This window comes from Neolamprologus brichardi, chromosome 23 (genome assembly GCF_056152115.1).
Source record: "Neolamprologus brichardi isolate AB-2024 chromosome 23, ASM5615211v1, whole genome shotgun sequence".
NCBI lineage: Eukaryota > Metazoa > Chordata > Actinopteri > Cichliformes > Cichlidae > Neolamprologus > Neolamprologus brichardi.
In genome coordinates, this window is record NC_142125.1 from 10552373 (window position 1) to 10579314 (window position 26942).

At 45.4% G+C, this 26942-nt stretch overlaps 1 protein-coding gene across 2 annotated transcripts in view; it reads left to right on the plus strand.

Moving 5' to 3' along the window:
- The window catches only part of frem1b (Fras1 related extracellular matrix 1b), a 40583-nt gene extending 14287 nt beyond the window's left edge, over positions 1-26296 (plus strand). For both annotated transcript variants that reach the window (XM_087836302.1, XM_087836303.1), the window contains exons 15-36: positions 531-624; positions 1254-1506; positions 1715-1909; positions 5014-5202; positions 5276-5472; positions 5748-5955; positions 9846-9990; positions 12081-12222; positions 12757-12961; positions 13431-13695; positions 16542-16962; positions 18664-18865; positions 18989-19133; positions 19248-19377; positions 19661-19733; positions 19831-19980; positions 20210-20538; positions 20751-20804; positions 20899-21060; positions 21155-21273; positions 21721-21806; positions 25985-26296. In XM_087836302.1, the coding sequence (XP_087692428.1) occupies positions 531-624; positions 1254-1506; positions 1715-1909; positions 5014-5202; positions 5276-5472; positions 5748-5955; positions 9846-9990; positions 12081-12222; positions 12757-12961; positions 13431-13695; positions 16542-16962; positions 18664-18865; positions 18989-19133; positions 19248-19377; positions 19661-19733; positions 19831-19980; positions 20210-20538; positions 20751-20804; positions 20899-21060; positions 21155-21273; positions 21721-21806; positions 25985-26193 (3973 nt within the window). In that variant the 3' untranslated portion in view covers positions 26194-26296. The remainder of the gene's footprint in view (positions 1-530; positions 625-1253; positions 1507-1714; positions 1910-5013; positions 5203-5275; positions 5473-5747; positions 5956-9845; positions 9991-12080; positions 12223-12756; positions 12962-13430; positions 13696-16541; positions 16963-18663; positions 18866-18988; positions 19134-19247; positions 19378-19660; positions 19734-19830; positions 19981-20209; positions 20539-20750; positions 20805-20898; positions 21061-21154; positions 21274-21720; positions 21807-25984) is intronic.
- The last annotated feature ends 646 nt before the right edge of the window (positions 26297-26942 follow it).

Consider the following 26942-nt stretch of genomic DNA (forward strand, 5'->3'; position numbering starts at 1 on the left):
GACTATGAGTATTTCTATAATTAGCAGCTGTTTTTACTATATTTATACTCGGAGGCCAGGTTCTTGTTTTAGCTGAAACCCCACTTCAGGCTTCATATTTTATACATTAAGAATTTCTTTGTTAATGCGATGATTAAAGGCAGACTCTGTCAACACGTAACTTTGACTCGTCGACTCATCGTTTTCTTTTGTACATTTAATAACATTTTTATTCAGCAATTATTTTGTGCCAGTTTATTTTATTTTATGACATGAATGTTTGTTTTTAATGTATTTATTAAGATTCAAGCTTCTTATTGAGTTTTACTTTGTGTAATTATTCAGATTAAATTAGACTCAGTGTTGTGCTGGACCTTTAGCCCCGGCTTACCGCTGTTGGAAAGTTCACAAGAGGTTCAGTAGTCTCCATTTAAAAAGCAGAAACTCTTTGGGCTCTAAACATCATCAGTGTTTGTAGAAGCTGCTGATGTCACCGATGTTTGACTGAGGAGCTGGTCACAGGTCAGCGTGACGGCGTCTCTGTGTTTCAGGTACATCCACGATGACTCTGAGACCACCGAGGATGTCGTTGGTCTCAAGGTGTCGGACGGTCTGAACTCGGTGGACGTCGTTCTGCACGTTCAGGTGAATCTACTGAATAAAGGTGTCACCTGCTGAGCACTCAAAGGTTTCTACTGACATGTAACAAGTGAAGAAGAAGCTGATTATAAAAGTTCAGGTGCTACTGTGGGCGGGATGCTTAGACACTAGCAGAAATCGAAACGGGAAAACTTCAGTTAAAAAATCACAGATTAAGACAGGGAGACAAAGAGACACCCGAGTGTTTAACCAGCGACAGTCTGTCTCAGTGGACAGTTTGTGGATAAAAGCAAGGTGACACACAGCAACCTAAATCAGAAGAGGTCAGCGTGTTAGGGCATGACCACCTTTTATAGCAAACAGCTCAGTGCTTACAGGTGTTGCTTAACACCTGTAAACACTGAGTCCTGCCCACACAAAACCAGGGGGCAATGCAGAGGAGGAACAAGCAGAGTGGGGGGGTGGGGGGTCAGCAGATGTGGCTGACATTGATGTTGGTGAATGTTTACTTTCTAGAGTTTCCTATTTCAGTGAACTGTGAGGAGTTTTCACTGGTTGTAGTTCAAACTTGGAGAGAAACCAGAGCGATGACTGCGTGTGTAAAAAAGACCAAACACAGCCGGGACTTTTAGCTGGTTAATAAAAACGAAATGTAACCGCCCTCCCGTCCTCAGGTGCTGCCGATGAACGACGAGCCTCCTCAGCTGGGCACGCGTCTGCAAGGGGGGCTGAGCTGCGAGGAAGGGGGGCGTGTCCAGGTGACAGTGGACTACCTGTCGGCCACCGACCGGGACAGCGACGACTCCGCGCTGACCTACATGCTCGCCCGGATACCGAGCAGGGGAGAGCTGCAGCGAGCCGGAGTGACTGTGGACAAGTTCTCCCAGCAGGACGTCCTGCAGGGTCACATCTACTATGCCCACACAGGTGAGCAGGCCAGGCTGCGTTCACGGCACGTAGGAAAAATGTGTGTTCCTTCCGCAGGAAAGGAACCAGCCTTGGCTGAACTGTTTGAATGGGTTATGAACTAGGTTTGAAAGCAGAAACTAACCCGTGGTGCATTCATAAATGAGATAAAATGAAACGAAAGCAGCTCTTTAGAAACGTTTGTTGTGGAAATGCTGTTCTGTTTAAGGCGGGGAGATCGGACCTGAGCCGGTGTTCGACACGGTCACCCTCATCATCTCCGACAGTGAGGCCAGAGGGCCGGACAGCTGCTGCCACGGGGAAGCCCCGCCCCCTCCTGTTCCTCTTCATGGTACACTTCCTGTTTACGATCTGAACATCACAGTTCTTCCTGTCAACGATAAAGTCCCTGCCGTCACTCTGGGTAAGATTCACCAAATTCACAAAAACCATGTGTACAGTTTACACAACAGCCTCATTCACGATGTCACGTGGACACACCTGTTGGATCTGTGTGAGTGAACCAATCAGAGAGAAGCCCTAAAATCCAAAGTCTTAACTGTCCTCTGTAACAACACCAGAGCCTGTCATCAAACTACTTTATTGCAAACAGGAAACAGGTTTGTGGATATTTAAACTGCAGAAATAAAGAAATGTCAAAAATAACAAAAACCATTAAAAAACTGCTGATGTTCGCTCACTGATCTCCTTCAGGATTGGTCAGATTTTAGTGAAGCTGACACACGGCGTTCACACAATGCCCTTTCAATGTTGTGTTTGTGTTTACATCTGTGAACTGTGGGGAAGTGTGTGCTTTCATTCCCACTGAAAGGCTCAGTGTGTGCGTGTGCGCATGTGTGTGTTTAATCCTCTCTAGCCAACAACACACCGTTACCTATCAGTCCAACACACACTCTGTAATGGGAGGGGCAAGGGGGGCTAACATCTCTCACACACACATACACCGTCTCCCAGTCTTCCCAGTGTGTGTCCCAGTGGTCACTGGTCTCCATTGATAACCATGGAGCTCTTCAATCCCTGTTTTTGGCTGTGAGCAGTGAGAATGATCATCCATCCCAGGAGAGAGAGCGAGTGTGTGTGTGTGTGTGTGTGTGTGTGTGTGTGTGTGTGAGGGGATAATCTCCTCCACAGTAGAGACATCATCTGTGCATTGTCTCTATTTTCTCTGTTTTAATCCTGAAGATGTTCTTTGAGGTGATTTTCGGTCACAGACGTTTAAACTGTGAGGTAGCTGCACTCAGTGACTCACCTGTCACAGGTGGAGATGATGGGAGATGAGAAACAGCAGGTCTGTGTTGTTAGTCGGTGGCTGAAGACTTTTGGGTTCCTTTACAAACGGCGCAAAATTCCCCAGAAATGATGCTCGTCGAGAGTGAAATGTGAACACGATGCTTTATTTCAGGGCAATAAATCAGAACCATTTTAGTCAAAATGAGCCGTCTCACAAATAACACTTTACTGTGAGCTGCATTGTCAGCCTGCTGCTGGCTTGATTACAGCAGGGATGTCAAACACTGTGGGTCAGACCAAAGAAACTCTCCTTCCAGTCAGTCTAATGAAGTTTAACAATGCATTAACTACTCACTATAAAACCAGAAGATTCTACAATAGGTGGTTAAAAGCAGGGACTTTTCTTTTATGTAACTGTTTATTTATTACTTCATTACCTTGGTGTAGTGCAGGTGTGGGCAACTCCAGGCGTTGAGGGCCGGTGTCCTGCAGGTTTTAGATGTGTCCTTGAACCAACACAGCTGATTCAAACGGCTAAATTATGTCCTCAACATGTCCTGAAGTTCTCCAGAGACTTGGTAACAAACTAATCATGTGATTCAGATGTGTTGACCCAGGGTGAGATCTAAAACCTGCAGGACACCGGACCTTCAGGCCTGGAGTTGCCCACCCCTGGTATAGTGTGAGTAGTCATGGGCAAGGTCTTAACCCAACCCAAGACTACCCCAACCCTACCCAAAAGGAAAAACTTATGAAAATACATTAAAAAGTTTATGCCCTCCTTCCCATTTTTTAATGAGATCCCGTGGGCCGCATTTCAGTCTTTGCCGGGATGATTCTGGCCCTCGGACCTTGTGTTGGAAATCCAAGGATTACATTTTCAAAAACCAGGGTTTAAACATCAAGGCAGCAGATGAGAAGATGGAGCAGTTTGGGGGTTGGCTGAGTTTTAATGTAACTGTAGGTTGGTGCTCTGATCCTGTCGAGCTTCAGGAAACCGAAATCAGAATGATCTCTAACTTTAAAGATTTAAAGTTAAACTCAGCATAGAGTTTATTCTGGAGAGAGAGCTCTGAGTTTACACTTGCTGAGGTCTTTGTTTAAACTGGCCCGATACTTGGTGTGTGTGTGTTCGTGTGTGTGTGTGTGTGTGTGTGTGTGTGTGTGTGTGTGTGTGTGTGTGTGTGTGTGTGTTGTCAGCCGGCTAACGAGGTTGGCACTGATGTGTTTTAAATGAAATCTGCTAATTGTCTGGTGGTATTACATGAAAACACACACACGGCTGAGAGATTATCTCAGCTGTGTGTGTGTGTGTGTGGACAGCGGACAATGAGCGTCTTAACTAAACAAAAGACAGAACCTCCATTTCGTGCTCACAATAGGAGACGTGTTAGCCGCAGCTCAGCAGCCAGATCAGCTTAGCGCTGCCGACGGCGGGACGACTCGTAATCCTGCCGGCGGGTCTCCCTGCTCATTCGGCACCGGCGCACAGTTCAGGGCCGAGGGTGGGGTGGTGCGTGTGTGTGTGCATGCGCGTGTGGTGGTGCTGGTGTTTGGGTGGGGGGTTCTTGGTCTAATTAATTAGCAGTGAATAAAGACGCAGAATAAGAGCCTTAGTGGAGCGAGCCTCACATCCACGTGTTCCTGTTTTAGGACGACGCTGGTTTATCAGCCAGATCCAGGACTGTCCCTCATTAATGCTCACACCCATCCACTCACATCCGCCCACAGTGTTCATACTCCAACTGAACACAGCAGGCTTAGACCCGCTCCTGTCTGCAGGAAACGGGGGGTGGAGGCTGCAGGTGGAGGGAATTCTGCTCCTGGTCCTGTTTGAGTTTCACTCAATAAAAAACAGGATTATTAAACGATGCCTGAACTTTAGTTAGAAACTAATAACCACAGGTGTAGTTTCCAGCTGTGAGAGATCTCAGTTTGGGGTAAAGTGTGATGAGGTGGGAGTGAAAGAATGGACGGATTCGCCTGCATGAACCGTCCGCTAACACATGAGGAGCTGGCAGCTCAACATCTACACCTGTACCTATTGTGTACAACATGTCCAGCCCAGAGTTGTGTTAGTGCCTCAGGTGGGCTTCAACATCATGGCAGAAAATAAGCCAGTGCTTCGAGTGGACATCTCGGTGGACGCTGTGCTTACTGCATGGCGTGCATGTGTGGAAGCAGTAGAGTTGAAATCCACCATCAGGCGCTCAGTCAGTGTGGCGAGCAGCGTAGTTGATAAATGAAGAATGAAGGTGTTGCTGTGTCCTGGCTCAGGCGAGTCCATGCTGGTGGTGGATGAAGGCTCTTCTATCTGTCTGTGCGGGGGGGTCCTCGGAGCGTCAGACCCAGACAGTCCCCCTGAGCAGCTCGTCTTTCACCTGGAGACTCCTCCCCTTCACGGCTTCCTGGAGAACACGCAGCCGATGCCCGGCTCCGAGAAGAGCAACGCGGGAGTGCGAGTCGGTCAGTGTGCGGTGCACGGGCAGAACCTCGGGGAGCCGACTCAGATCTCAATCTAATGTTTGTCTTTTCCCAGAATCCTTCACTCTCACACACCTGACCTCTGGCTTTATCAACTACGTGCAATCGGAGCACAAAGGGGTGGAGCCAACTGTCGACCAGCTGTCCATCAGTGTGAGCGACGGGCTGCATCGCTCCGCCCCTGTCCCCTTCTACATCATCATCAAACCAACCAATGACGAAACACCGTCGCTGCTGCTCGCCAACTTCACCGTACGTACACCTGAGGCCTGACCTGAGGCATGGTCAATAATTGGTCATCAATCAGCTATGACTTGAAGACAGCTGACTGGTTATTAAAAACATTGTCACCTCCCCCCGATTGAGGTGACAAAGCTGTAATTGTGACACCAAACAAGAGAAAATAACAATAAAGACTAAACAAAATTCACACAAGAGAGTAAAAGTAAAACGATTTCTCTGACTGAAACTGAATCTGCGATGATCACAACAGCCTCACAGGGGCGCACTCCTCCTGTTCTCTGCAGGTAAAAGAGGGCGGGATGAGGGAGCTAATTCCATCCATACTGGATGGTTTTGACTTGGACGCCCCACCTGACCTGCTCACCTTCACCGTGGTGCAGCCGCCGGCTCACGGCAGCCTGATTAACAGCATCCACGGCACGGAGGCGGGAGCTGACCTCCTGCACAGGAGCCTCTCTGTCACCTCTTTCACTCTGCAAGAGCTCCGACAAGGTGAGGCAGTCACTCAAACAGGAAGTGTGAAAGTACAAGGTGAATACATTCTAGATTATTGGTGTGTTTTATACAGATGATCATCATTCAAACACTTTGAACCAGGATGACTTTGAACAAGAGCAATAATCGCTTTTTATTTTATATTCAGAGAGGGTCAGCAGCAGGGCCGTGTTCCCAACCATCTAAAAAATAAAATGTTTTTGGTCCATCCATTTGCTTCTGCTTATCTAAATCAGGGTCAAATTCAAATTCAAATTCAAATTCAAATTTTTATTTGTCACATACACAGTCATACACAGTACGATATGCAGTGAAATGCTTGGACAACTGCTCGTGACCTAAAGAAAAAAAGAGAAGGCTATGAATAAGATAGGAAATAAATATGAAAATGAAAAAGGGTAAATTTAACCAGGAAGGAATAAAATAAAATAAAATATAAAAATTAAAAAAAAAAAAAAAAAAAAAAAATTAAGTTAAGAATGAGATAACTGTACAACACAAATTAGAATGAAGGGTAAAGGGTAAATTTAACTGGGAAGAATAAGATAAAATATATAAATTAAAGTTGAAAATAAAATAACTGTACAGCAAAATACACAGTATAGAAATATATAAGAATGTATGAAGAAATATAAATATAAATATATATATATATACACACAATAACAGCAGCTGTACAAATATTAATTGGAAATGAGGAATATAATGTCCAGTGTTGTGCAATCTGCATTATATAGTGTCTTGTGCAGTGCAAATATGCTTAAAGTGGTTTAAGTGATGAAGTGAAAACAATGTCCAGAATGTCCAGTGTGTGTGTAAGAACCATATGTGTGGGTCAGTACTGTGTGGTGGTGTGATTGAGAGACCGTATCGCCTGCGGGAAGAAGCTCCTCCTCAGTCTCTCTGTGTTGGTCTTCAGGGAGCGGAATCGCTTTCCTGACCTCAACAGAGAGAACAGTCCGTTGTTGGGGTGGCTGAGGTCCTTCACGATCTTCCTGGCCTTGGTCCAGCACCGCCTGCTGTAGATTGAGTGCAGGTCAGGGAGCTCTGAGCGGATGGTGCGCTCAGCTGAACGCACAACCCTCTGTAGAGCTCGTCTGTCCTGCATGGTGCTGTTCCCGGGTCGCGAAGGGGCTGGAGTCCATCCCAGCTGTCTTAGAGCGAGAGACAGGGTATGCAATGGACAGGTCACTAACACTTAGAGACAGACAACCATTCACACCTATGGGCACTTTAGAGTTTACCTATCCCCACTAACTGCATGTGTTTGGACTGTGGGATGAAGTCGGAGTACCCGGAGAGAACCCACGCATACACGGGGAGTGCATGCAGGAATACCTTGGCCCCAAATCACAGACAAACAGTATCCCACATTCTTGATTTTTTTTTTAGTTCACAAACACTTATTATAATGACTAACTACCCCTGAAATTTTGGAGATGTTAGCTCTTTATACAGTAAAGTTACAGTGGGATACAAATAATATCAGGCTGATCCTGCCACAATGTGTTCCCCCTGTCCAAATCACAGACAAACAGTATCCCACAGTTGTTTATGTTTTTAGACCCATTTTATTGAGTAATTTTTTGTATTGACAGCAGTGTTGAATATTCTTACACAGTACAAACAAAACAAAAAAAACAACCACGCGTAAAATAATCACACCATGAAGACGGTTTGTTTTTATGTTATTTAAGGCTACGTCCACAGGTACACGGGTATTTTTGAAAACTGAGATTTTCCATTTTCGTTAAAAAAAAAAGAATCCCGCCCCCATGTGCAGTTTTGAACAAAATATCTCCGTCCGCATGTAAACAAAAAAAATGAAGTCAAACGCTGTCAAGAACGTGCCAAATCCTAACTGTGAAGAAATTTTGGCCAATCAGAAGTCTAGAAGCCTGGGAGTAAAGTACTGAAAAGTTTTTGTGTTTTTCTGGAAAGGCAGCTAATTTTATGTTATTTTTCAAATGCCTTCATCATTTCAAATGTTAATAACTAAAGACAGTATTTTGGATTTTGTCTCACTGGCTCCCTTGACCAGAGTTTATTCAGTAAATAAACTGAAAATCAGCCTGAGTGATTCATAATCATAAGTCACAGCGCTGTTAAATATGCCTGATGTAGACTCACAACTTAGGAATGGACAAATGCATACAGCATACATAATTTTAAAAATTAAATGTATTCAAAACCTCCAAAATTAAATGTATTCAAAACCTCCAAATCCCTACGCCAACGACAACGTTGGCGTAGGGATTTGGATTGTGAAAGCGTCTGTGGTGAACGTAGAAGCCACGTCCGAAGTTCACTCTGACGCCTTTGTCTTTCTAAATGGACGGACAGTAACCGCGTGTGTTTATGTAAAAACTGCAGATAGTCAGATTAACAGCAACAGTATTTTGTCTCTGTCCGCCATTGTAGAAATTCATCTCACGTAAACATCACGTGACGCACAGCGTGATGCCAAAAAAGGCACACACCTTTGACGTTGCGTGACTAAATCTCCGTTTTTGTCGTCCACAGGTAAATGCAAGAACAGACTTTGAAAACTCCACACTGGCAGGAGTTTTTCAAAATCTCAGTTTTCAGTAGAGATGGCACGATACCACTTTTTTATGTCCGATACCGATACCGATATCATAAATTTGGATATCTGCCGATACCGATATGAATCCGATATAGTGTGTTTTTTAATCAATAAAACTGTTTTTTTTAATATCTTGCTGCATTTTGTATAAGTTTATACTCAAGTTAAAAAACAACAACAACACTAAAGCTATTCTGTTATACCTGTATGTAAAAAATACACTGCGCCCAAAATATTTCATAGATCAGCAACACTGATCAATCTAATAAAGTTAAACCTACTCCATCCTCCCTATTCTGGTATTTTAAAGAGTACTTAGCAGAAGTATTAAGCAACCTAACTAATAGGGTTGCAAACTCCCAGCAAAAGAACATAGGGAACCACCCTCTTCCTCATGATGCTCAATCAATGTAATCAACTTTAATTTGATGCAGGGGGAAACAAATTCACAGAAAAAAATTATTTTTCAAGAATAATTAAATAGATTCAACATCTTTCTTCAACAGAATTGCAGAATTCACAGATGGTACTTTCCCAAAGGAAAAAGTACTACAGCTTACTAGGGTATATTAGACTTAACAGTTACTATATACAGTAATGGACTTCTATACATTTTACATCAGATTAAAACTTTGGGTGTAAGATTCAGATAATTATTAAATAATTAAAAGCTAAATATTTTAAATGAGAATAAGAAAGAAAAGTGTGTCTTTGTGCCCCCTTTTCCCTGTTAATGCCCTATCGGCCCCCCTGGCTAAACTTTGCTAGATCCGCCCCTGCACAGTTACCAGCTGTCAGCTACATAGAAAAAGATCCTGGTCTAGAAAGTAATATTAAATAAATTCTAACAACAGCTTATCAAGCTTAATAGTGCTGCTGTTGTTCAGCTGCTGGTTTCCTCTTTCTGGTGCAAAGTGGGCCAAAAACAAAGAAGAGAGACGGACTCGCGTCTCTCTTCGAAAACCACATTTTGAAATACACGTAGTAACAAATTGCTGAAGTTGATGGTATTGTACAGTGATTCCTAAATGTCAATCAAAAAAATAACAAAAAACCCACATTTTGAGTCTAAAAAATGCCTTCAAACTTGTTGGGACCAGGATGTTAAGTATAGCTAACATCAATTAAATTAAATTCAATCTTATTTATATAGCGCCAAAACACAACAACGGTTGCCTCAAGGCGCTTTGGCAACAGTGGGAACATCCAATTTTTTAACCCCACAAAGATATGAATACATGCTCTCAGAAACACACACACAGAAACACACTGCTCCATATTTTCTGTTTTCCTCCTGCAGGCATGAGGATCGTCTACATGCACGATGACACAGAAACCCTGAAGGACGCTGTGGCTCTGCGGCTGACAGATGGTGTCCATGCAGTCGAGGGAACAGTTCAGGTCACCGTGCTGCTGGTCAACGACGAGAAACCACGACTGCTCAAGTACACACACACACACACACATATATACACACACACACACACACACACACACACACACACACACACACACACACAGATTGGTGTTTGCTCACCCCGATGTGGATCTGGCTTCCTGTGGGTCTGAAATTAAAATCAGGTGAAAGGAGGCTGAACATGTTTTACATTTCCTGTGAATTTGCTGCAGGAATTAAAAATGCAGCTGCTGCAAAATGTTTTTCTTCTTGGTGGTTTTGTGTCATTTGCTGAACATCGTTTTCAGTTTGTCACACACATTTATTCTCTTTGTTATGAAGTTAATGTTCTTGTCCCTAAAAACCTCAGAAACATGGTGTCACACAGAAATATCTAAGACTGGCTTCCTTTATCTGAGACCAAACATGGACGTCAGCAAGTAGAAGACAAAAGTTAATTACATGCAGCAGAGGTGTGTTAACACACAGGAACACTCAGTGCATCATGGGAATCCCCCAGCACCCTACACCTGTTGCAGCATAACTATGGGAGGATTCGGCGTCACCTGATCCAACCTTAACTATATGCTTTAGCAAAAAGGAAAGTTTGAAGCCTAATCTTAAATTTAGAGATAGTGTCTGTCTCCCGAATCCAAACTGGAAGCTGGTTCCATAGAAGAGGGGCCTGAAAACTGAAGGCCCTGCCTCTCATTCTACTTTTAAATACTTAAATACAAGAAGTAAGGAGTCAGTGCTCTAATGGGGTAATATGGTGCTATAAAGTCATTAAGATAAGACCTGATTATTTAAGACCTTGTATGTGAGGAGATTTAAAACTCTTTAAAGTTTTTCAGGGAGGAAGTAAAGAGAAGCTGTGCAGCAGGCGACACTGCTGCACAGGGAGGGGGAATTACCTGCACAGTGTGACAACAGAGCAGCAGAAATCCATTTAACTGTCACAAACTGCTACAGAAACAAGTGCAGTAAATTCTTAATACGGCGTAAAAACTCTAAAAATAAAAGTTAATGTGTGATGCTCAGTCCAGGTGTTTCCACCTCACACCTGTACCTCTGTTGTTCCTCTGCAGTCTGAGCGTTGGACCCTAAAAGTTGAAATTCAGAAATCTCTCCGGCTCCGATCGCGTCACCTTTTGAGCTGTTTAGAATTTTTTGTGTTGTTTGGGTGTTCGGATATTCGTTTAAGTCCTGAACAGTCAGCAGACGTCCGGTTTAACATCTGTCTGCAGCTGCTGTGTAATCCAGGGAGGGGGTGGTAGGTGCATGTGACCTGTGACCCCCTCCTCCCCCACCCTTAGTGTTTTCATTCCACTGATTGTGAATTTGCATCCTTGACTGGGCTCCCACCCACTGTCCCTCACCCCCTCCCCTGCGCTGTCCCCAGATCAGCTGTGTTGGTGGGGGTGGAGGTTGTTGGCGGAGGCTGAGCTGGTGCTGTAAAGGCCGCCGAGGCAGAAATAACACAGAGACTTGGCAGATGCCGGCCGCCTTGTTTTCCCGTTTCCTGCAGGATGGACGTGGCAGCTTCGCTCCTGCGTGGATTTTACTTCCGAGTGAAGAAGCAGCCAGATGGTTCCTGATGTTCAACACCGCCCCACCTCAAAAAAACAAAAAAAGACCCCACCACCAGCACCACCAACATCTCCACCATCCCAGAGGAAAAGCCTGCTCACACAAACGTTTACCCTCCTGCTCGTGACTCACATCAAACGGCTTCTGTTCGTGTTTTCTTCGAGTCCTGTTGGGCGAAACATGTTTGATGATAAAAATAAAGCAAGATGTTTTTAAAGTCAGAAATATTTCACCTCTGCGCTTCACCTCAGAGATGTTGGTATGGTATGCCGCTCTTGGTGTTGTGACATACAGGTGCTCTTAGAGGGTCAGTGTCATTACCTCCTCTCTGTCTGCAGTTTTGTTGCACAGGAAAGAAGTTTAAGTGAACTTTTGTCTCACTCTGAACACAGATCTGCTAGGAGGGGGCACTCAAACATCTGTTTAACTTTAAGTTAAACAGATGTTTGAGTTGAACTCCATGCAGGATGGAAGTTATGAGCATGCTGAGAACAGAAAAATGTGCTTGACCACAAACGTAATGAGAAATTTTCTTCTGTGGTGTTTCAGGAATGCTGGACTGCAGGTGGACTCAGGTGAGCTCAGGGTGATCTCCAGTGTGGTTCTGGAGGCTGAGGACCTGGACACGCCCCCAGAACAGGTGTACTACTTCCTTAATGTTGCTCCACGGTTTGGAAAACTGCAGCTGAAGGTGTGTGTGTGTTTGTGCATGCGTGTGTGTTTACTGAGTTTTACTTCTATAATAAGCAAAGATTTCAGTTTGAGTTGTTTCCAGGTTAAAAGTTTAAAGAGGACGGAAGGAAGGAGGGGGGAAGGAAAGAAGGAAGAATTAAAGGAGGAAAGAGAAGGAAAAAGAAAGGAACAAGGGAGGATGAGAGGAGTAGAGGAAGGAAGGATTGAAAGACTAAGGATGGAATTAGGAGGAAAATAATTAGAAAATGAAGGAAAGGAGGAGTGAAGGGAGGATGGAGAAGAAATGTGAAAAGAGAAGGAACGGAGGATGAAGACAACAAAAGGTAGAATAAAGTAAGGGAATAAGAGCGGAAAGACAAAGGGACGAGAGGAATGAAGGATGGGAGGGGAAGTGGCAGAAACAGGAAGTCAGGTGTGTTTGTGCAGGTGTTAAATCCTCCTGATTAAATTGTGACCTGAGGCTGATGTGAGACGTTGAAGGTGACTCGTCTTCCTGCCGCGTCTCTTCCTGATCTGAGCGTCTCGCCCGCAGACGACGTCGGGGTGGAACGAGCTGACGGCGGGTCAGAACTTCACACAGGGCGACGTGGAGATGAACCGACTGTGGTACCAACACACCGCCGCCACCAACGCAGCCGGCTTTAAAGGTCACGACAGCTTCCGCTTCACCCTCAGCGACCTGGACAGCGAGTCTCCGGCTCAGATCTTCTTCATCTCTGTGCACGTGGTGCAGAAAGGTCAGAGGTCACAGAGTTTTAATGCGGAGAATTCAGCAGTAACACTTTTATCCAGGTCATGATTTTATTTCATGTTTTCTCGCACTCACACACACTCACACACACACAGACTCACTCAAACACACACACACACACACAGGGCCCTGTGTGGCCCTGCTTCATTCATTATTGAGCGCGCCCCCTTCCTGCCGGTTTTACCAGTCGGATGAACACGCTGCCGTGGGTCCGCGGCCCTTCTGGCTTGGCGCCCTGTGATCCTGGAGGAACAGAGAGGTGAGAAATGGCCGACCTCCTCGGCTGCTAAATAATTAATGGCGGGGAGGTGGAGCAGCTGTGGAGGGCGCCGCCTCACCTCCTCTGGGTGCTTTTTAGTTGAAAAGTTGAACTTGGGCCCCGACTGTCACATGTATTATGTAGGCAATCGCTCAGTCCCCTCTGACACCTGAACGCTCCCTCTGACTGCCTCCAGGGGACGTCGTGGTGCTGAGCAGGCCGGTGCACCTGAGGGAGGGGCAGCGTGTCGTCCTGAACACTGACATCCTGCTGGCATCAGACTCGACTGGCCGGCCCGAGGAGCTGGTCTACACGGTGTCTGACCCGCCGCGTCACGGCCTCGTCCACGCCGTCCACAGGCCTGGAGTCCCGCTACTCAGCTTCACCCAGCTGGACGTGGCCGCGCACCGAGTCTGCTACACCCACGACAACAGCCATGATGCCGAGGCTGACTCCTTCAGGTGAGCGTTGGAGCTCAGAGCAGCTTCTTTTAATGACAACCGCTGTGCAGGTGAAGGCGGAGCCTGATTTTTTTTAAAAACAGACGCTCCGGGTTTTCTCTCTGCTCTCGGCTCTTTTTCCAAGAATCGTTACAGTGCAATCTGTCAGCTTTCAAACCGTTGCTGTGTGTTCCTGTGTTACACACAGTGTGTTAAGTTTACCCCACCTGCCCTCTGAGGTCATCTGCTAGTGTTCTCCGGACCAATTCATTGATTTAAGGACACTTCCTGGAGGTTCTTTTCTGACCGTGCATTAAAGATTTGAGATGCTTGCTGGAACTCCGTCACTGTGTCGAAACACTGAATGTCAACTTGAATTTAAGTTTGCAAAGAGGGCAAAGTCACAGGCAGCCGAATCTGCAGAGCAGCCAGAAGAGTGTGTTTGTGTGGCACCACTGCTGCTTCTTAAAAAACATTGTACACTTTGTGAGGAGATATCAGCTTTATCTCCTGTGAGTCCCTCTTCCACCTCCTCCATGTTGTTCCACCCCAACCAGTAGCAGCAGATGGCCACTCCTCCCTGAGCCTGGTTCTGCCGCAGGTTTCTTCCTGTTAAAAGGGAGTTTTTCCTTCCCACTGTCGCCAAAGTGCTTGCTCATAGGGGGTCATATGATTGTTGGGTTTTTTTCTTTGAATGCAGGGTGGGTAGGGTCTACCTTACAATATAAAGTGCCTTGAGGCGACTGCTGTTGTGATTTGGCGCTATATAAATAAAATTGAATTGAGTTCTGCAGGTGGTAGCTGGTTCTGCTCACAAACGGTCCTCCTGCTGCAGGTTCTGGTTAGAAGAAGCTTCACTAAACACAGTGAATTTTCAAAATAAAAGTGATGCTTTCAGAGTGGTTAAGGTCTTATGAAGTTTTAAAACGCTGTTGTTGTTAAATAAGAAATAGAATTGTCAAGAAGAATATTTTAGTCCTTAAATCACTTTGTGTCCAGATACAAGTTACAATGACAGAATAAAATGGATGTTTGTGATGATGAATAAAAGGCTGAGGATCCTGTGAAAATCTGCACACTGTGAGAGGAGGAATTCTCTGCTCCCCCCCCCCGCCCCCGCCCCCCCCCGCCCCCCCAACACACACACACACACACACACACACACACACACACACACACACACACACACAAAACTATCACACACAACATTTGGCCAACAAAAGAAAACTGGGCACGGAGACGAGAGGAAAAAAGGCTCAGCATCAGGAGACGAGAGGCTTTCTCTGCTCCAGTATGTTTATCTGCTTTTCCAGCCAATTTGGCAGCGGTTAGGGTTTTGAGGAGGAGGAGGGGAGCATGCTGGTGTGTGCAGACCCCGGGTTTGTCACCCAGACCTCTGCTGCCCCAGCCGGCTGGCTATCTGGCTCCAGAACACCAATCAGATCACAGCCAAGACTGAGAGAGAGAGCCTCACTCTGACGGCTTCCAGAGCAGCTGAATTATAATGAATTACAGTAGTCCAGCCTGGAAATAATAAATACATGAACTAGTTCTTCTGCATCACTCTGAGACAGGGTGTTTCTAATTTTAGCGATCCTGCACAAATGGAAGAAAGCAGTCCTACATATTTGTTTAATATGTGAACTGAATGACATGCTGGTCTGGTGTTACTGGAGTAAGTATCTGGTTAGAGACCATATTTGTAAGATTTTTAGGTTTGAGTACAATAACCTCGGTTTTATGTGAATTTAGAAGCAGAAAATTAAAGGTCATCCAGGTCTTTGTCTTTAAGACATCCCTGCAGTTTAAGTAGTCGGTGTGTGTTATCTGGCTTCACACATAGATAAAGTTGGGTGTCATCTGCATAGTGAAAAAGTGTGCTGTGTTTCCTGTGGAGCTCCAGCTGATTATGTCTGTTTAAATTGTGGCTGTGTAGAGCCGATGGCGAGTGAGGTCATCATTTATCATCAAACATTAATTGAACGAAATAAAACATGTGACAAGCTGCGGGAATTAATAACTGCTTCCGCCGATTAGATTCCTCCATCAGCTGACTCCAGTGGTTGTAGCTGTGGTGCATGAATGTGGATAACTGATAATTGAACACTTTCTTTACTACCTCACACCTCAGTACCTGCATTCATGTTAGAGCTATACGAATGACTTTAATTTGTTGATGTTTTCATTTTGTGTATTTTCTTTTTGATTGGCTGCTGGGGGACAGTCATTTCCAGACTTTAGGGAGGAAGTATTTCTTATCTTGCGAGGTTTAGAGTTAGAGTTTAGGCTTCATTTACATGAACAAACTGGTATCAGTCAGATAAAGAAGATTCAACTACACTGCATTTCCTTTAATTCTGATCACGACACCCTCTTTTAGAGTCTGAGCTTGAGCTGTGGCTGGATTTACCTTTAACTGATGATGTGTGTTAGGACTCAGGTGCACACGTGTGTGTGTGTGTGTGTGTGTGTGTGTGTGTGCGTGTGTGTGGTGACAGCAGATGATGAATGTGTATTATTAGAAAAATAACAACAACGTTGGCACGACAGCGACCGACAACCAGAGCACGGCCATCCCTGGGCAAACGTGGACGCTACTGCAGCCAGATGTTACACCAGGACTGTGTGTGTGTGTGTAGGCCTGAGGCAGTTTGTCAGCTGCAGGGCTAAGAGGCAGATTGTGTTGGCACAGAGCAGAGAGGACAAAACACACACGCACACACACACACACACTGGTTTGGAGGACACTGCCTCAACCTGAGGACAATGTCCTGTATAACATGTTCTCCCATCGGGAGGCGCTGCAGAACTGAGTTGACGCTAAATATCAGATCAGTCTCGAACTGCTTCCACTCTTCTCTCCTCAGTTTTGTTGTTACAAACGGTGACTCGTCTCGCAGCTCCACCCTCCACTTCACCATCGAGCATGGTGACCGCATCCCGCCCACCCTCAGCCGCAACGTTGGCCTCCGGCTGCAGGATGGCTCCACAGTGACCATCACTTCAGACCAGCTGCAGCTCACCGACCCCGACACTACCACCGCCAACCTGGGATACGTCATCACGCAGCTGCCGCAGCGCGGGAAGCTGCTGCTGAGAGGCACGCCGCTGCCCTCGCCGCCCCGATTCTCCCAGACGGACGTGGACGACCTCCACCTGACCTACCAACACGACCCGAGCAGCCCTGCGAAGATCGACGGGTTCTACTTTATGCCGGGCGACGGACACAACAGGGGCTACCTGGAGTTTGGGCAGCTGAGGGAGGAGCCTGCTGTGTTTGACATACAGGTGAGCCACAAACGCACAACACAACTCAGACGAAGTAACAGGAAGTAACACAACACAGGAAGTCTGAACATTTCAGTTCAGTTTTACTTATATAAGCAAAAATCACATCAACAGTCACCTCAAGACGGTTTTTTGATAAGGTAAAGATTCTACAATAATACAAAGTAAACCTCAACAACCACATGACCCCTGTGACGGGGGGACAGTGGGAAGGAAAAACTCAATTTAATCAGGCAGAAAACTCCAGCAGAACCAAACACTGACTGCAGGGTCAGAGGTCAGTGTGGATCAATCCACAGGTAGAGTTACTCTATTCATCTCACAGCAGAAACGCGAAATTTTAATAATAACTAAAGCAGGTCAGACGGAGCCCAACAAACAACGATCTGGACCTCTGCACACGGCTTCAAACCAGCAACTTCCAGCAGTGAAAATGGGCCAAACACAGGAGGTGCTGGTCCTGATCTGGAACCAGTTCCAGGTTTCCACTAAAAGCCTGATTTTGACCCAGAGTTGGATTCCTCCCCACAGGTTACCTGCTGACAGGCAGCCAGGTGGCTAACACCATCACCTCGAGCCTCTGAGACTCTGCAGGCCACCTGTGATTGGACCAAACATTGAATAGTGTGTGTGTGTGTGTGTGTGTGTGTGTGTGTGTGTGTGTGTGTGTGTGTGTGTGAGAAGCCATTTGATATGTATAATGTGTAACACTAGAGCAGGGAGCATCCATGAAAAGCAGCAGAGGATCCCCTCACAGAGGAGCTGCTCATGCCTGCAGCACAAATCTCTGACCTGATGATAACATAGATTTTATATCTGTTTGTGTTTGGACTTAACAGAGGCAACCCGGATGAATGAAACTGGGCTCCTTCCTCTGTTCTTTAAAATATTAGAAACCGAAAGAGCTGCAGGTCACTGAGATATTAAAGCACCTTGTCTTATTCAGATGTTCTGTTCCTGCTCTGAAAATGAATTACACACACCAAAAAAGAGCTGAAGTCAGAGGATGGCATAAGCTTCATCAGTGTCAGCAGAATCATCCATGAACAGACTCATACACAGGACATCGGTGACACCTGGTGGTCCGGCAGCTGAACTGCAGGCAGCCTCTTGTTCTACTACAGTGTGTGTGTGAGAGTGATGGGTAAAATAACACACACTGATCAGTTTCCTGTTTCTGCTGCTTCACAAAGTTCTCTGAAATATTCAGAACATAAAAATCCTGAGATGTAGTGCAGCAGGCCGTTTTCAGGAAAAGGAGGCACTGAGAGAACGAGGGGGAGATTATTTGTGCTCAGTTTGGTGACAACAGCAGCGTAAGAATCTGTCGCTTTCACAGATTTGAGTTTTCTGTAAAGTGCTGACAGAACGACACTTTCTTGGGAAGCCTGACTGAAGCCCGACTGTTATCTCTGCATGACCGACAAATCATCCTCATCCTCTCCTCTGAACTTCATCTGAAGACACGTCCCAGAAAACCCTCTGTTTGTTAAACTGTTCATTCAGGTCCTGAAGTGAGATGATGAGTTGATGACGGATGCACAAACGAAATGTTTCCCTAAAGAAAATAAAAAAGTTTTTTGCGTGTGTTTGACTCGTTTGGTTTCTTTTCGATTCCTGCTGCTCAGTTTCCTCTGATCTTCGTCCCCCTAAAGTGCTCGCTGTTTCTGTGTTACTGATTTAACTTCCTGCTGTGTTCAGGTGGATTGGGTCGACCGGACGCCTCCCACTCTGACCACCAGGGGGAGTCCCAGCACCGTGGTGGATCTGGGCGGCGGCCGTTACGGAATCTTCATCACCAGCAGAGAGCTGCAGGCCTCAGACCCTGACAGCCCCACAGAGGAGCTCGAGTTCTCCATCAGCAGACCTCCACACTTAGGATACCTGGAGAACGCCGCCACAGGTGTGCGAGGAAACTGATGGTTGCTTACACAGGCTCACCTGTGCGGGGCTCACGTGCTTCTCCTACTGTGCAGTCAGATTAAAAGGCTTCCTTCGCTTCCTCTTCCTTCTCTTGCTCCATCAGGGTCGTACATCAAAGGTCGTTTCACGCAGCGCGACGTGGATCGGCGAGCCGTGATGTTCGTCCTCCCCGCTGACGTGGAAGTGACGTCTGACAGCTTCCTGTTTGTCCTCAGAGATCCTGCAGGAAACAGCGCGTTGCCTCAGACGTACGTTACATCACATCCTGTCTGTCTGCTCGTGGTTACTCTGTGAACATAAATGAAACCTTCGGTCAGGTGGGGGTGCTGTCTGACTCTAACAGCCTCTTCTTTTTCCTGCAGGCTGGAGCTGTCCTGGTCTCGAGTGGAGCTGTCGGCGACCTGCTACAGAACCTGTGAGACGGCCGGGACACTTCAGATCCACGTGCAGCGCAGCGGGAGGAGCGCTGACCCTGCCTACGTCGCCATCCAGGTCACGCCTCGCCCGCCTCCTGGTTTATAATATATAAAACAGGAAGTTCCTAACCGCTTTGTCTGCTCAGATTCTGTTTTAAGTCTGAGTGCAGTCGCAGACTCTCAGACGTCTTCCTGAGCGTTTCTCAGTTTTCAAGCCGCTGTGGTAAACCTGCGAAAGACTCCAGCTTTTACAAACTCAGATTAAAAGCAGCTGAGAATCGAGTGAAGCCGACGTGTAACGAGCAGGAAGCTGTAGCTCGGTTTGTTTTGGACTAAAATCCTGACGTCTTCTTTTTCAGGTGGACGAAGGATCAGCCAAAGCTGGCAGAGATTTCACTCACAGCACTGCGAGTCTCATCCAGTTCGATCCAGGTCTGACCGCCGCTTGGACTTTCACCGCCTCATCATGTGACCTGTTGTGGCGCAGCGTGCAGTCCTGGTCTAACAGCTGTTTTTTGTTGTGCTTCAGGTGTGAAGGTGAAAACCTGGAACATTTACCTAATTGACGACAGCCTGGAAGAAAACCACGAGAGCTTCACGGTCACGCTGAGAAACCCCCAGAACGCCGTCCTGGGACCAAGGAGCTCGGCCACCGTGGAGATCATCGACCCCCGCCGAGGTGACATGATCGATCTGATCAATGAGTCCAATGAATGAATTTAACTCTAAAAACTGAGAAATAAATACAATAAAATTGTCTGTGAGCGGGATTTAAAAATGATTCCAGTCGATTTGAAATGAAAATTGCTGCTCCATCAAACCATCCTCACACCATCACAGTTCAGACTTTAAGCCGCTGGTCAGTCTTAGATTCGACTGAACGTTAAAGGATTGTTTCTGTGTCTCAGGAAGCTGTGACCCAGACGACCTGTGGGTAGAAGATGATCAGCGCCCCCTTCCTCCTCCTCCTACTCCTCCCCCTCTCCCTCCTCAGCTCCCTGATCCTCTGCAGCCAGAGGAGGAAGAGGAGGTTCCGGTCATCAATATAGAGGCGGAGCTGCTGTGGGAGAACCAGCCTCACCCGCCTCGAGGAGACGTCCCGAATCGACACCACCTGGACTACAAAGAGGTGGAGCCACGAGACCCAGAGCCCCACAGCAATGGCTACACCCCCCACAGCAGCCACCTAAACATTCAGCAGCACACTGGAAGCAGTACTGGGAACACTGGGAGCACGGTGAGACACAGACAGAACATGAATCTGAGTTCTTTAAACTTTAAACAGTCAGAGTGAATGATTGTCACACGATCGTAACAAATCAGCGAACAGGAAGTTGGGCTCAGATGGGCACCGCCTGCGCTCTCAAACAATATCTGTTCACAGATTTGTGATCCATTTTCTCGTCTGTGTGTGTTTCTGTAAATTCTGAATTTTGTGTTGTTGTTCAGGTCCGTCTGTCTGCACAGAGGGGGCCTGAGGACGAGCAGGAGAAGGTTTGGACGGTAAGACGCTCAGCCAGTTTATCCAGAGACTGACTGAAGCTCACTGTGATAATGTCTCTTCCTCCTCCTCCTCCTCCTCCCCTTCTTCCTCCAGTTCCACAGCCTGACTCCTCTCCGGCTGGAGGAGCTGCAACCGGGCGATGTCGAGTGGAGCTGGTCAGCTCACGGTCGCCCCCTGCAGGAACTCCAAGTTGGAGATTCTCCTCAGATGGCTCATCAAGCTCAGAAACACCAGCTCGAGCTCCGCCAGCACAAGGCACACACACCTGCACACACACACCGGCATACACACACTCTCACACACACACACCGGAGTAACCTTTGACCTCCGGCTATCTGTGTGTGTTCAGGTGGGGAAGTCTGTGAGCAGCTCATGTCCTGATGGCTGGACGCATCACAGGAGACGATGTTACATCCTCAGCCCATCCGTGGCGAGCTGGGCCAGCGCCGACAGAACCTGCTCGCTGCTGTAAAGAAACCGCTTTCTCCTCTCAGTTTCCGTTCTGTTTCCGGTTTGCTGATTGATCTTTGGTTTCAGATTTGGTCACTCAGCTGAGATGTGACACAAGTCAGAATCATCACTGATGTCCATGACATGTTTAAAACATGACCACGAGTCTCACTGTAACACATCTGACGGTTTAAAGGAGGTCCTCACAGAGTTTCTTCCAGCTGTGCGCGGCAAACAGCCTGCAGCTGCAAAGCAAGGAAAAGATTTTGAACCATCGTAGTGACTGTTTGATTTTTATTTTAACTTAATGAGCATTTGAAAACCATGCTTCATTTTATTAAGGCAACGATGCTGAGCCAGCCTGAGGTCATGCACCTCTGTGCTGCACGTATGAGCAGGAAGGAAATATTAATCAGTAAAGAACCTGCTCTCTGATGTGACCTTTGCTCTCCTCTCCTCTGGCAGGTTTAACAGCAGCCTGACTGACGTGCACTCCAGGAGAGACGTGAGCTGGCTCTGGAGGTTTGCAGGAAAGAAGCCATTTTGGATCGGTGGGTGTTTCCTCAATAATGATAACCGGATGATCTGATATCCTCGTGTCGATGTTGTTCCCACATCATCATAATAAATGTTGTTCCAGGTTCAACATTGCAAGTGACCAATCACATTGTTGTGACGTCCCCCTTTTGTGCCTTTGAAAAATACCGCCTTAAAAAAATCTACTTCACTTGCGAGAAGAGAAACCGCTTCTGTCTGCCGATCCAGGAACTTGAATTCTTTGCATTTCAGGATAGTTTTCTTTAATAAACGGTAAGCATTATACATATTGTCCTTACAGAGGCGGTTTCTCTTCTCGCAAGTGAAGTAGATTTTTTTTTTTTTTCCCCTCTTTATTTATAAAGTTTTGCACGTGTAATTTGGCATATCAGGCCCAATACAGCAAGTACCAACTGATATAAAGACATATATCAAAACAAATTAGGCCATTAAGATTCGGATGATAACAATAAAACAGAAAAAAAAACAAAAAAAAAAACAAGAACCCACACAAAGAAAACAAAAAACAAACAAAAAAATAATAATAAAAAAAAAAATCAACTCCCTCCCAAAACCGTAACAAAAGGGAACCCTGTGGTACAAAAGTTTAGTCTGTTGTAAGTGTTTTCAATGAGTTAAAGTAAATGATAAAAGGCTGCCACATCTGTGAGAACTTATTAACATTTCCTCTGAGTCTAAATTTTATTTTCTCCATTTTTAAGAAGAACATAAGGGTGAGGAGCTTTCCAGGACAGCAAAATTCGACGCCGTGCCAGCAGTGAAGTGAAAGCGATAATATCCAGTTGCTTACGACTAAGGTTCAGGGTGGCGTCCTCAGAAACACCAAAAATGGCAACTAGTGGACATGATTTGAGAGTAACACTCAAAACATGAGAGAGCACTTTTTACTCTGAAGTGTAAAAAGTCCAGTATAATTGAAGTGACGGGCAGGCAAAAAACATATGAGTTAAATCACAGGTAGAGGTGTTGCATCTGTTGCACAGGTCAGGAATGCTGGGGTATATTTTAGATAATCTAGAAGTTGAGAAGTGTAATCTGTATACCGTCTTAAACTGAATAAGGGAGAGTCTTGGACATGAGGCTGAAGAATGAATTCTGTCAATTACTTTGTCCCAGTAACCTTCAACAAACTGAAGACCCAGTTCCTGTTCCCAACTCGAGGCAATTTTCTTGGTGGAGTAATTGCCCGATGCCATAATTAAAGTATATATTTGTGATATTAGAGCCTTACTGTGAGGCTTCAACTGGAATAAGTCTTCCCACCAAGGCTTGAGAGGTTGACTTGGAAACTCTGGCAAGATAGAAGATGCACAGTGTCTTATTTGAAAGTAGCGGAACAAATGATACGAGGGCAAATCATACAAAGAACAAAGTTCACTAAAGCTGAGAAAAATGTTATCTTTGAAGAAGTCATAAAAACATTTGATACCTTTTCTTGCCCATATACGGAAAGAGGAGTCTACCAGGGATGGGGGGAAGAGGTGGTTGTTGCAGATTGGGGTCAGAGCAGAAGCAGAGACAGAATTGAAGTGACGCCGGAATTGATACCATATTTTTAGAGAGCCAATTAGAACAGGGTTGTCTGTGAATCGTAACAGGGAAACAGGAAGGGATGAAAATAATAGTGCTGGGAGTGAGGAAGAGAAACATGATTGAGCCTCAAGGCAACACCAAGAAGCCTGAGGATCAGTCAGCCAATAGGTATACTTCTGAATGTTGGCTGCCCAATAATAAAACATCAAGTTGGGCAGAGCAAGACCCCCACTGAGCTTACCCTGTTGTAGTGAGGTCATACTAATCCTGGGGGTCTTATTTGCCCATATAAATGATGAAATCATTCGATTCACAGATTTGAAAAAGGACTTAGGTAGAAACAATGGGATACACTGAAAAAGATAGAGGAATTTAGGTAGAATATTCATTTTTATAATATTAATCCTGCCAAGAAGTGATACAGGAAGATTTGCCCACCTTTGAAAAGCCAACCTTACATAGGCCAGCAAAGGGTTAAGATTTGCTGATTGCAAAGCTTTAAATGAACTGGTAATATGCACTCCTAGATATCTAAAACCCGAAGAAGCTAAATGGAAATTAAAATCTGTCTGTCTAAGCTCTTTTGCAGCTGGGTTTATAGGAAAACATTCACTTATTTGTATATTAATCTTGTACCCAGAGAAAGAGCCAAAACTCAGAAGTATTTTCATTATAGAGGATAAATGAATTGTTGGATTTGTAACATATAGTAATAAGTCATCTGCATACAGAGCAACCCTATATTCCGTACCACCACGATTAACCCCTTGAAACAGGCGAGGTTCTGAGAGTCACAGAAAGAGGCTCTATTGCTAAAGTGAAAAGTAAAGGTGAGAGTGGGCAACCTTGACGTGTACCACGTGATAGAGTAAAATACTCAGAATTCACATTATTAGTACAAACAGATGCCAGTGGCGTAGTATATAAAAGGTGAATCCAAGATATAAAACTGTCACCAAAACCAAATTTCCTCAAGACTGCAAAAAGATACTCCCATTCCACTCGATCAAATGCTTTTTCAGCATCCAATGAGATCACCACCTCAGGGACAGTGCTATGATTTTTGGAGTATATTATATTAAGAAGGGACCGTATATTAAAAAAGGAATGTCTTCCTTTAATAAAGCCTGTCTGTTCATCTGATATAATAGAGGGGAGAACTCTTTCCAAACAGGTTGCTAGCAGTTTGGATAAGATTTTAAAGTCTACATTAAGAAGGCTTCTTGGTCGATAGGAGCCACAACAGGTAGGATCCTTTCCCTCTTTATGCAGTAATGAGATAGAAGCCTGTCTTAGTGTCTGAGGGAGAGAGCCGCATTTCAGTGACTCCTCAAAGACCGACAGCAGCAAAGGGGCCAGTTTTAAGTGGAATTTTTTATAAAATTCGGCAGGGAACCCATCAGGACCAGGGGACTTTCCAGACTGTAAGGATGTGATTGATGATATAACCTCATCCAAAGTGAGTGGTGCATCAATTTCTGCTGCTGTTGAGGTTGTAATTGTAGGGGTATCCAATTTGTTAAGAAACTGGTTCATATCTATAGAATTAGAGGGGAACTCTGATGTATACAGAGAACTATAAAATGACTTAAAAATTGAGTTGATTTCCGTTGGATCAGAAGTCAAAGTTCCCGATTCATTTCTAATTTGCAAAATGTGAAGTAGATTTTTTGAAGGCGTTTGTGTTTTTTTTTCGAGGTCGCGGATGACGTCAGCAGAAGGTGATTGGTCACTTGCAATGTTGAACATGGAACAACATTATTTATGATGACGAGGGAACAACACCAACACGAGGATATCAGATCGTCCAATGATAACCAGTAATTAATAAAGTTAATTAATAGTTAATTTAGCTGTTTCCTGATGTTTCTTGGCTTTTGAGTCATGTTGACTTTTATCCACATTTAAAGAACTGAAAGTCTGAACAAACCCCAGCAGGCCTCTGCAGTTGGACTGGGAAACAGATTTTATTTCACTGTTTTTTTTAGGATGTAGCACAGATATGTGAAACTGTACGCAGGCTGAATCTGGTCCCTCACAGATTTTCACTAACACCTCGCTGGACCTGCAGGCTCAGAGAGAATCAAAGGTGATGCTGACGTAGAAGGAATAAACGAGCAAACTCTTTAAAGAAAAGTTCTGTTTTCAGAGATTTAGAGTTTGGGACATCACTTTGAATATGTGGCAAAGAAAGCAAAGCCACTGTCTTTTTTAAACCCTGTTCTCAGAGCGATGAAGCTGTCATTGTTACCTGGCAGGAGGCTGTGCTGCAGGTAAACTGCAGGATCATTGTCACACAGGTGCTGAATTTGTTCTCACACACCTGAACACAAAGGACGCTTTGTGGTGTCGGTGTGGCCCTCTGCTGCAGGCGCTGAGCTCCAAGCATGTTGTTCTGGTTGTTTCACTCTTGAATCTGCCATCTTTTGATGCTTTGAACTCTTTGGAAACTTTTAACCTCGCAAACCTGAGCAGGTTTTCTTTATTCATGAGTTTTCGGGCTGATTCTGATGACGATGAAAGGTTTTTGTTTCAGTGACTCTGATTTGGAGCTCCAGTGGATGATATGTTGTATCCTGAGGCCTGGTGCGTGTCAGGCTTTGCTTCCAGACTGACGGCTCCTCTCTCTGCTCCTCAGGTCTGTCTGGAGGTCCAGGACGCTCATCGTGGGCTGACAGTCGCTCGCTGTCTTCCTCCAGACTGAGGGGGGCGCCGGTGAGCCCCGGTGAGCCCGAGAACGACTCCAACTGCGTGCTGGTTCAAAACCCGAGAAGCTGGATCTCCACGAGCTGCTCTGCAGAAACTCAGCACTCATTCATCTGTTCATCGCCAGCTCAAACTCACTGAGACATTCATAGCCAGTGGCCTTCATATTTAACGTGATGAGGTGATGCTGCTCTGTACATTAGTTTCATACTTTGTCTTAATAAAGCTGCTGCACAAACACAAATATGAGTCAGCAGTTTTGTGACTTCTTTCCTCACATTTTCAGATAGGTTTGTATTACAGTAAAAACTGTGTCATTGATTGGAATCAATGTTTAAAGAGAGTTAGCCAGTTTGAGTTTTGACTTGAATGAGAAGAGAGAGCCAGTATTCCTGATATCAGGAGGAAGGGAATTCCAGTGCCGCGGTGCAGAGCGGCTAGAAGGAAGAAATATACAGCTGAGTGTCATCAGCATGACAGTGAAACTTAATATTACATTTCTGAGTATGTAACCAAGTGGAAGCATGTAAAAAATTAATAGAAAAGGCCCTAATACTGAACCCTGTGGCACACCAGCAGAAACAGAAAATGAACCTAAAAAGTGAGATTTAAGTTGAATGAAATGAGTGCAACCTGAGAGATATGAGGTGAACCAGGCTAGGAGGATATGACTAATGCCAAAGTCTTTTCAGAAGGATAGTGTGGTAAATCAAAGGCTGCACTCGGAGAAGGGTGAGGATGGTGAGGACACCGCAGTCACCTGCCATCAGGAGGTGATTGGTCGTTTTTAATATTTTCTGTGCTGTGAAGTGGGCGAAAACCAGACTAGAATTGTTCATAGAGATTATTATTATTGACGTGTGTGAAGCTAAGAGGCGTCAACATTCTCA